Source organism: Orycteropus afer, unplaced genomic scaffold (assembly GCF_000298275.1).
Source record: "Orycteropus afer afer isolate SDZICR_OR568_19922 unplaced genomic scaffold, OryAfe1.0 scaffold00190, whole genome shotgun sequence".
NCBI classification, from domain to species: Eukaryota; Metazoa; Chordata; class Mammalia; order Tubulidentata; family Orycteropodidae; genus Orycteropus; species Orycteropus afer.
In genome coordinates this window covers 5241804-5253258 of record NW_006921777.1, presented here as the reverse complement: position 1 = coordinate 5253258, position 11455 = coordinate 5241804, and the positions used below count along the sequence as shown (strand labels likewise).

The 11455-nt window shown below is 36.7% G+C and overlaps 1 protein-coding gene across 1 annotated transcript in view; it reads right to left on the bottom strand.

Annotated features, from left to right (window-relative positions):
- The window catches only part of OSBPL8 (oxysterol binding protein like 8), an 89147-nt gene that overhangs the window by 11423 nt on the left and 66269 nt on the right, over nucleotides 1-11455 (bottom strand). The window contains exons 13-16 of the mRNA XM_042781874.1: nucleotides 8510-8608; nucleotides 7126-7223; nucleotides 5278-5367; nucleotides 3848-3984 (exon numbers count right to left, since the gene is read on the bottom strand). Of these exons, the coding sequence (XP_042637808.1) occupies nucleotides 3848-3984; nucleotides 5278-5367; nucleotides 7126-7223; nucleotides 8510-8608 (424 nt within the window). The remainder of the gene's footprint in view (nucleotides 1-3847; nucleotides 3985-5277; nucleotides 5368-7125; nucleotides 7224-8509; nucleotides 8609-11455) is intronic.

Below are 11455 nucleotides of genomic sequence, written 5' to 3'. Positions count from 1 at the left end.
TTCCACGTCCTCTTCTGAATCCGGCTTGAACCTCTGGAAGTTCTCTATCAATATACTGCTGCAAACGTTTCTGAATTATCTTCAGTAAGAGAGCAGTAAATAGGTTTTATGAAAAGTCAAATCTTAGAAATGTAAAACAGCCTAATGAATGCAGCAATGATTAAAATAATTTAACAACTGCTATCATTTATACTCACATCACAAAAGGTTGTTTTCTATACCCAGGCAAGGCTTAGCTCTGGATGGGGAGCATCGTGTGGTTTGGGCCGAAACAGAATTTTTAGAACTGGTGCATCCATATTCTTCCATCTTTGACAATCACAATTTTGTGTGGAGAAGGGAAAGTACACATTGACTGAGTCACCATGAGTAAGAATGGTACCCATGTGGTGGGAAGTAGCAAGGAATAACCTGCATAATGTATGTAAAGTACCTAGGATAGTGTCTTTCACACAGAAGCACCCTTCTCCTAACACAAAGAGAGATAGTATGGATAAAACTGGGTAACGTGTATATAATATTTTCAGTATAAATGTTTTGTCTAGCAAGAATTTCATGACTGTAAGAAGAGAAATTATGGCCTTAATTATTACGCAGTTAATGTTAAGTCCTTTAAGAAGCCAGCAAATGCAGTGGCATAATCACTGAGTTTTAGAGAACATAACAAAAAAGAGGCTCAGTATCACTTCCTTCACTTAGAATCCTACATGCACAAGCCAGGTTAGAAAACAGATGCCACATAGAAACCAAGAGTCATTAATAAGTCCTATAATTTTGTGCTATAATTTTTCAAACAACAGGCTCTGGAACAGATGAGAAGAAAAAGGAAATATGGGGAAATTTTGCTTTTGAGCTGCAGAAAAGCAGGATGACTTGTTTTGTATTTCACATTCATGTGTAACAAAGTGAAATCCTGTCATATCCCACAAACAATACATTATTTTGTTGGATTCATATATAACTAAAGACAGAGACAAGTAACCATAATATTACAGAATTTAAAAAAAATATTCTTTAGCCATCATCACAAAGAATGTTTCAAAATCTATTTTGAAGTAAAATGCTGTCAGTGATAGGATAATATCCATATGCCTATGAAGAGGACCAGTTAATATTACTATTATTCAAATTTATGTACCAATCACCAAGCCAAAGATGAGGAAATTGAAGATTTTTACCAACTTCTCCAGTCTCAAATTGACTGAACATGCAATCATTATGTTTTAATTATCACTGGCGATTGGAATGCAGAAGTTGGAAACCAAGAAGGATCACCGGTAGCTGGAAAATATGGCCTTGGTAGAAATGACGCCGGAGATCACATGATAGAATTTTGCAAGGCCACCAATTTACTCATTGCAAATACCTTTTATCAACAACACAAATGGCAGCTATACACGTGGACTTCGCCAGACAGAGTACACAGGAATCAGATCAACTACATCTGTGGCAAGAGGTGATGGAGAAGCTCAGTATCTTCAGCCAAAACAAAGCCAGGAGCTGACTGTGGAACAGACCATCAAGTGCTCATATGCAAATTCAAGTTGAAGCTGAATACAATTAAAACAAGTTCACAAGAGCCAAAATACGACCTTGATTATATCCCTCCTGAATTTAGAGACCATCTAAAGAATAGACTTGACGCATTGAACACCAATGACCAAAAACCAGAAGAATTGTGGGATGACATCAGGAACATCATCCATGAAGAAAGCAAAAGATCATTAAAAAGACAAGAAAAGAAGAAAATACCAAAATGGATGTCAGAAAAGATTCTGAAACTTCTCTTTGAATGGAAAGTAGCTAAAGCAAATGGAAGAATGGACTGGATAAAAGAGCTGAACAGAAGATTTCAAAGAGCAGATCAAGAAGACAATGTCAATTACTATAATGAAATGCGCAAAGAGTTGGAGTTTCTCAAGCTGAAAGAACTCAGGAAAAAATTTAAGCCTCAAATTGCATTACTGAAAGATTCCATGGGCAATATGCTGAATGATGCAGGAAACATCAAAAGAAGATAGATGGAATACAGAGCCACTATACCAAAAAGAATTGGTAGATGATCATCCATTGCAGGAGATGGCATATGATCAGGAATTAATGGTATTGTAGGAAGAAGTTGAAGCTGCGCTGAAGGAATTGGTGAAAACAAGGCTCCAAGAACCAACAGAATACCTATTGAGATATTTTCAACAAACCAACGCCATTATGGAGGCACTCATTCAGCTATGCCAAGAGATTTGGAAGACAGCTACCTGGCCAACTGACTGGAAGAGATCCATAGTAGTACCCATTCCAAAGAAAGATGATCCCACAGAATATGGAAATTATTGAACAATATCATTAATTTCACACACAAGTAAAATCTTACTGAAGATAATTCAAAAATGGTTGCAGCAGTATATTGTCAGAGAACTTCCAGAAATGTCAGCTGGATTTAGAAGGGGATGTGGAGCGAAGGAAATTATAGCTGATGCCAGATGGATCTTGGCTCAAAGCAAAGAATATCAGAAAGATGTTTATTTGAGTTTTATTGACTATGTAAAGGCATTCGAGTGTGTGCATCATAACGAATTCTGGATAACGTTGACAGGAATGGGAATTCTAGAACACACTTCATTGTTCTCATGAGGAACCTGTACATTGACCAGGAGGCTGTCATTTGAACAGAACAAGGGGTTACTGCATGGTTTAAAATCAGGAAGGGAGTGTGTCAGGGTTGTATCCTTTCTCTATACTTATTCAATCTATATGCTGAGCAAATAAGCCGAGAAGCTGGACTACATGAAGAAGAACATGGCATCAGGATTGGAGGAAGGCTCATTAATAACCTGAGATAAGCAGACAACACAACTATGCTTGCTGAAAGTGAGGATGACTTGGTGCACTTACTGATGAAGATTACAGACTACAGTCTGCAGGATGGATTACACCTCAATATAAAAAAAACCAAAAATCCTCACAACTGGACTGACAAGCGGCATCATAATAAATGAAGAAAAGACTGAAGTTGTCAAAGACTTCATATTATTTGGTTCTATAATCAATGCCAATGGAGGCAGTAATCAATAACAATCAATGCCAATGGAGGCAGCAGTCAATACATCAAAAGATGTATTGCATTGGGCAATTCTGTTGCAAAAGACCTCTCTCAAGTACTGAAGAGGAAAGATATCTCCTTGAAGACTAAGATGAGCCTAACCCAAGCCATGGTATTTTCAAAGGAGCTCTGGTGGTATAATGCCTAAGACATTTGACTGCTAATCAGAAGGCTGGCAGTTCAAACTCCTCAGAAGGAAGAGTGGGCAATCTACTTCAGTAGTGATAATGCCTTGGAAATCCAAGGAGGGGTTGCTACGAGTCACACCTGACTCGACAGCAGTGAGTTTTTTTTATTCCATTTTTTCACATGCATGTGGGAGCTGGACAATGAATAAGGGAGACCAAAGAAAAGTTGATGCTTTTGAGTTGTGGTGTTGGCAAAGAATGCTGAAAGTACCATGGACTCACAGATCTGTCCTGAAAGAAGTGCTGCTGGAATGTGAGACTTTGTCTCACCTCCTTAGGTCATGTTGTCAGAAAGGACCATTCTCTGGAGAAGGGTGTCATGCTTGGTGAAGTGGAGGGTTAGGGAAAGAGGGGAAGGTCCTCAGTAAGATGGATTGACAAGGTGGTACGGCAAGGGGCTCAGGTTTAGGGATTGTGAGGCTGGCACAGGACCAGGCAGTGTTTTTCATTCTGTTGTACATAAGGTCGCTACGAGTCAGAGACGACTCGACGACACATAACACCCCAGCAACAGCAACTTTGATCTTCAGGCAGTCACCTGAAAAAATGGTATACTTACTTCTCTGATTCAAAATCTTCCTGCTCTTCAAATTTTACAGTGTGCCTTATTAATCTCCGTTGCTTAATGTCAGGTGTTGGATTCCAGAAAACCTCTGAATTATCAGTCTTTTTGTCATTAATAAAAACTTCACTATCCTATATGCAAGGAAATTAAAAGTTAACATAAAGAATTATATTTAGAAAAGGATTAGATGTATAATAATATAAAAATAAAAGAAATGAATCTTTCTGCTACCAAATTACCTGGAGTTAAACATTTCTCTAAAAGAAGTGTAACTCATTCTTTTCCCAAAGCCCCAAATTTCTTGTCATTTTGATAATAATATCCCTTAAAATTAAACTCAACTTAAAAAAAAATTGCCTGAATACATCAAAAGTTCATAAGATTTCACAAGTTACATGTAAATAAATTTTAGACAATTACATACAAAGTCTCAAAAGCCATCCTTTAACTATCAAAGTGGAGCATATAGTATTTGGTGCAGATAGAACGAGATTCTGTTTACTATTTATGTACTTTATATATGGATAGAACAACTTTAAAGAAACATTCCTAGCATTAAAAATTTGAGCATAATCTTAGAAATTTCATTAAAAGAAAAAAAAAACCAGTTATACCTTTTCCTCAAATGACATTCAGATGTAAGTCAGTTAACAAAAATTTTAGAGATTGTATCTGACCTCTTGACTGAGTCTCTAGATCTACTTCCATTTTCTTATCATATTTCTCATTTCCTCAGTATTATCATTATCAGAAAATAGCACATACTCAATGCTCCCAGTGAGGGTGCAGCTAGATAGAATCATAATACTTTTTATTTATTTAAGATCCTCTTTATAAAATTACATATTAAATTAGGTCAGAAGAGAAGTCAACCAAAGCCATTGTTCTCATATACCACTATTCCTTTTCCATGTTTCTCAAGAGGAAACGGAACTCCACACGAACTATGCCTCTTTCCTTCTAAATAAGCAGCAGCATAGTGCCATGGTTAAGAGTACAGACCCTGAAGCTAGAGTGTGTGGGCTGGAATTCTGGCTCCATCATTTACTTCGAGCAATTTTTTTTTTTTTTTAACTTTCTGTGCCTTAGTTTCCCTCTTTATAAAATGGGGATGATGATAATAGTACTCATAGGTTGCACTAAATGAGTTAATATGAGTAGTTTCTGAACAATACAGCACATAACTAAGTGATATGTAAGTATTAAACATTTTAATTGTTTTGAAAAGAAAAAATATCATAGAAAACTTAAGTATTTTAAAATAACATCAATACCAAAGTACTCATTATTAAGCTGAAGCTTCTGTTGAAAAATTATGCTTTTAGCAATGGAATAAGTATGCTTTTAATTTTAAAATGTAATTTTTATTTTGTTTTTCACAGAATAAAATCAGTTTTGAAAAGCTAATATATAAAAATACTTACCCAATGACCTTCCAGAGTAGCGAGGACTTCTTTCCCCAATTTAAGTTTCCCTGATATTTGATTAACACAATCACTACTACCTAGAAATGGCTTTTAAAAAACAAAATGTTAAAAAGGTATTTTAACTTTAATTTATATTTATGTATAATGGAGACAAACAAAAAAAAAAGTAATTTTACAGTTATAGTGCTCATTACATATAGTGCACAAATGATGAAATATAAATCCAAATTCTGTCAGAAATGTTAAGTAAGAGGAAATATAAGTTTGTTTCTGTGGAAAAATAAATAAAAACAGACTATGTATAGTCCTAATAAGTAAGCACACTGAGAAAAACCACATTGACGTAACTGACTCATGTCCTGGGCCTTCTCTATACTGTGCTCTCTCCTGACTCTTAAGATCATGCCCTATCAATGTGGCAATCCAGTAAGCAATAAGATCTCAGTAAATTATTTAACTGATCTACTGAAAGAAAGAGTAACCTTCCTTCTAAACAGAACAACGTAAATGATACCCAACCTAAATAAATAAAAACCTGTCAAAAAATAGAAGAAAGGCATTTTGAATTACTATATTACCTTACTGATGATTCTCCTTAAAGACAAAATTTTGATGCTTCAATCTAATCCTTAAAGGCATCATTTACTCAAGACCTCTTTAGTCATGATTCTAAAGCACTGATTTGCAAAGATTTGCTAAGATTAAAAAGTGGTTTGCTAAAATTAAAAAAATACCAAACAAAAGGCCTTGCATCAAATACTTTAAAGAGATCTTTTTTGTCAGAGCAAAGTTGCTGATCTGCTGGGTATTGACACAGACGCAATTCAAGCAATAAGTACTAAATAGTTCACAGACATTTTTCTCTGAACATAATGTACTGTGTTCCACAGCAACAATTAGCACTATGGAGAGGTCTCAGATTTCTCTTTTTTCGTTCTAAGGCAGGCAGTCTTTTTCAAAGACAGCTTCAAGAATATCCCTGCTCCCACCTGCAGCCCATGTGCTATTTATTCCTCAATAAGACCTTGCCATTCATTATCCCTTCTCCTGGAATCTGGGTAGACTATGACTCTTCAATCAATAAAGGATGGTGGAAGTATACGTGACTTCAAAGGATAGGTCATGAAATGTGTGTGATGCAGCTTTCATCATGCTCACTAGAACACTTAAACTTGGAGCCCTGAGCTACCATGCAAAAAGTTTGACTATCCTGAGGCCACTATGCTGTGTGCAGGTCAGTAGTTTTAGTCTTTGAGTCATCCCAGCCCAAGCACCAGACATGTAAGTGGTGAGTCTTCAAATGATAACCAGCCCCCCAATGTGTTCTCTCCAGGCATTATGCAGCAGAGACAAACCATCCTCAATATGCCCTATTCATATTCCTGACCCAGAGAACCTATGAGGATCATAACATGGTTGTAAAGCTTACAAGTTTTTAGAGAAATTTGTTATGCAGAAATAGTAACTAATAAAACTCTTAAATAAAACTAATAAAACACATCTCAAACTCAATTCATGATTTCTGGTATTTTATAAAGCAATGCTTTCATTTACTGAGAAACTTCAATCAAAACACTTTTTAAATCTCATTTCCTTTTATAATACCAATAGTTTATTATTTAAAATTAAAAGCAAAAATGATAGCTTTGTGTTGATTTGAATTCTAAGGCAGCTGTCTCAAAAGATATTCACCCAGGCTTGCTCCCATTCCTTATATCCTTTACCATACATAAATTCTGTGTTTCTAGTTAGTCCCTAATTAGGAACTAAGTTATGCGCTTTGCTCAATATTAATAGCACGGTTTCCCTTTAATTAGGTGATACCTCCTATCATTGTCTACTAACCTTTAGTTTGAATTCAAGTATTGCACTGTATCCAGTTTTTTGACATGTAATATTGACTGTTCCCCCAAGCTCCAGTGTCATTGTGCCATAAAGAATTCCTAAAGGGGGGAGGGGGAGACAAAGGTTGAAGAGAGAAGGAAACTAGCTACTAACAAGCAGATCTTTGTAATCTAACTCCCTTCCAGGAGATGTTTATAACTCAAAGGCATTCTGTCTCACCAATAAAAATAGGTAATATAAAGTTAGTTCTATAGGATGCTGTGGATGCAAATCAATCAAACAGCTCCCAAAACAGATTTTGTGGTTAAATGTTGGAGAAATTCTGGTTGAACAGGTGGTGTGTATGTGCACTGTTGGATTAAGCTGTTAAGGGAACCTTAATTATGGATAATTATTAATAGTTACTTCTAACTCTGATTAAAAAAGGGTTATAATCTCTTCTTTTTAATGCAATAAAAACACTGCTGTGAAAACATTTTTCCCTATTGCTAGTTGGGTACAGCATGGGTGTCTACACTGCAAATGAATTTATTTATCCCAAATGAATAAAATTTAAAAGTTTATATTCTTACCAATCTGATTCACAATTTCATATATTTCATTTCATGCCTATTTCAAGAACCACACAAGAAGCTCTAAGAATTGTGTAGCTCAAGGCTACAAGTTAGCTATTCTTGTACATAGTATGCAAAGCAACACACTGCCATGGAGTAGGATCTGACTCTTAGTGACCCCTCCTTGGGTTTCCAAAGTGGTATCACTATGGAAGTAAGTTGTCCAATCTTCCTTCCAAGGAGTGGCTGGTGGATTTGAACCACCAGACTTCTGGTTAGCAGTCATTCTGGTTAGCAGTCAAAAATGCCTTAGGCACTATGCCACCAGAGCTCCCATAGTTAATGACAGTTATTATTTGATATTTTATTTGTATTCTAAATAATAGGTTGAAAGCATCATTAAATAACTTTTAAGAAATTGTCAACTGATTATGAGAAAATTTAAAAGGACTTGGAAAACTGAAAAGCACTAAGTTAACATTTAAAAACAGAGGGTACAAAAAGATGGAAATCACTTTTAAGGATTCTGAAATAATGAGCAGTTTCAGTAAATTTCAAAGCCTGCATATTAAGCAAATGAAAAGAAATTCCAACACTGTAAATCAGTATTTTCAGACTAAAGTATATATCATAAAAGTCTATTATGGGTGAACTAATTCAACAAAGAAATATTCAGCATCTAATAGCAATAATCTTAAGTGTAAACTAAGTATATTTTCAAACAAAATACAGGGCAGAATCTATCAATCTCAATATACAACAATTTATGACCATAAAGTATATTTTAAAAGGTTTAAGAAACATCTAATTCAAATAAGGAAACTATTTACCTTTACAATGAGCATATGGCATTGTCATTACATAATCTTCACCTCTATTCAAGAAAGTCAATCGTGCTTCTCCTTCTAATATTGCAGATAATGAGTTTCCTGAAACGAGTATTGTTTATTAAATTTCACAACACAAATTCAACCATTTAAAAAAATGTGTATTTAGGACACCTACTAGACACCTACAGTAGAGTGTCTTAAAGTCTCAATCTCAATGTGCGGAAACATGTATGCATTATCATGTGTCTAAAACACATTTCTATGCTTACTACAAAATGAGTACTGTACTTTTTAAAAAGTTATATGCTTACCTTGTTTTATATGAGGCTCTCAACAAAAATTTTAAGCATCCCATGAAACACTGTTGGGAGCTCTGGTAGCATAGTGCCTAAGGCACTTGACTGCCAACCAGAGGCTGGCAGTTCAAACCCACCAGCCACTCCTTGGAAGGAAGATGGGGCAATCTACTTCCGTAGCGATACTGCCTCAGAAACCCAAGGAGGGGTTGTTAGGAGTCGGGTCCAACTTGACGGCACATAGCAACAACAACAACATAAAACACTGTTTAACTCTATAGCTTACTCTACTCATTTTGAATAAAAATAGTATTTCTCATCTGTAACTTACATTATTTAGTTAAGTCCTAAGCTTCACTTATTATTGAAATAATATAATCAGAAATAATATACATATTTCTCCAAAATACAATCAGTAACAAAATTTCATGGTATTTTCTTCTAGTCTTTCCCCTATATGTATTTTACTCTCCTCTATCTCCAGTTTTAGGAGCTCTGGTGGTGTAGTGCCTAAGACATTTGACTGCTAACTAGAAGGCTGGCAGTTCAAACCCACCAGCCACTCTTCAGAAGGACGGTTGGGCAATTTACTTCCATAGTGATACCACCTGGGAAACCCACTGACAGCAGTGATTTTTTTTTTTTTTTTTTAATCTCCAGTTTTATTTACATATATTCACTCTTCACTTACTGACATGGTTAGGTTCCAAAGATGAGGTCTATGAGGAAAACTGGCATTACCTTTAGTTGCAGTCATTCCCTCTCTTTGGCACCAGCATCCCCCACTCCCATCCCTCACTGGCCCGTCTTGTCTTCAGATGTGTGTGGTGCGGAGGGTCCCCTTTCCCCACAATACCTTCCCCATCATCAAGGACCCTGCAGGGGATGGAGGTGTTGGTGTTGGTGGTCAGGGATTTCCTGCCAACTCGGGGGGAAAAGCAGGGGTTCACTATTATGTGACCACACTCCAGGCTTCTACACAGACCCAGTGCCTCACTCCTCCACCAGCCCTGGAGAAGGGCTTAGGCGTTGGGAAGTTTCTGGGCAAGAAGGCAGGTGAGGCCCAGCTACCTGGGCCAGGCAGAAGCTGAGGAAGTGGCAGAGAGGCCTCTTTGGAAGAGACATCTGAGGTTCCTGCCCAACTCCTGCAGTGCAGTCTACTGCTGCTTCCTTGTGGCCTCACCGCTCTCCTCCCTCATCTCCCATGAACCACCTTCCCAAGCCTGTGCTTGCTGCGGGCCCAGCCCAGCTCTTCTGTCTAATACAAAACCCAGGCAGCCCAGGCAACCTAGATTCCTACTCACAAACCTGACCCTCTTCCTTCTCCTCTTCCCCTGGCTCCTTAAGGTGGAAAAACAGATTTTTTTTTTTTTTTTAAACTATTGTCATAAATGTAAAAATGTCTTGTAACAAGATAGCGGATAAATGAGGAGTAGGTGTATAATTTATACAAAACAAATGTGATATATTTCAAGTGTACAGTTTGATAGTTTTGCTACTGTATACAATTGTATAACCACCACCAAAATCAAGAACATAGAACTTTCCACCATCCAAAAAAGTTGCTAACCTGCAGTTAATCCTTTTCTCCAGCCCCAGGAAAGCACTGGTCTGGTTTCTATGTGGTTTTATAGTCTATTGTGTTTGACTTCTTTCATTCAGCATATCGTTTCTAAGATTCACTCATACTTTTATATCAATTTTTCACTCTTTTTTATTGCTGAGTAGTATTCCATAGTGTGGAAATAATACAAATTATTTATCAATTCATCAGTTGATGATCACTTGGGTTGTGTTCAGTGTTGGGCTATCATGAATAATGTTGTTATGAACATTCATGGGCAAGTCTTTGTGTAGATATATATTTTTTCATTTTTCATGGTAAAATACCTAGGAGTAGAATTTTTGGTATACAATAAATATATATTTGGCTTTGGAAAACAGTTTGCAGTTTCTCGAGTTGTTTTTATTTTCTTTACAAGTAAAGTTGTTGGGGAGGTTTGGTGGTTAAAGAATTTGGCTAACAAAATGTTGGTGGTTTGAACCCACCAACCACTCTCTGTAGGAGAAAGACAGTCTGCTTCTGTAAAGATTCACAGCCTTGGAAACCCTACTGGGCAGTTCTACTCTGTCCTAGAAGGTTGCTGTGAGTCGAAATCTACTCAACAGCAATGGGTTTAGTAAAGTTGTTATACATTTTTTTATTCCTACTAGTATGTTGGTGGTTCAAATTCACCAGCCACTCTGCAGAAGGAAGGCTGAGCAATCTACTCTCAATGGCAGTGAGTTTGGTTTTTGTTTATTTTAATAATACATGAGAATTCCAACCACTCTACATCCTAATGAACACCTGGTATTGTTAATCTTTGATATTTTAGGCATTTAAGATGCATAATGATGCTTCATTGTGGTTTTAATTGACATTTGCCTGATGAGTAATAAAGGAGCTCTGGTGGCATAGTGCCTAAGGCACTTGACTGCTAACCAAAAGGCTGGTAGTTCAAACCCACCAGCCACTCTTCAGAAGGAAGATTGGGCAATCTAGTCCCATAGTGATACTGCCTTGGAAACCCAAGGAGGGGTCACTATGAGTCGGAAATGACTTGATGGCAGTGAGTTTGGTTTGGCTTCTTTTTTCCTTAATGAGTAA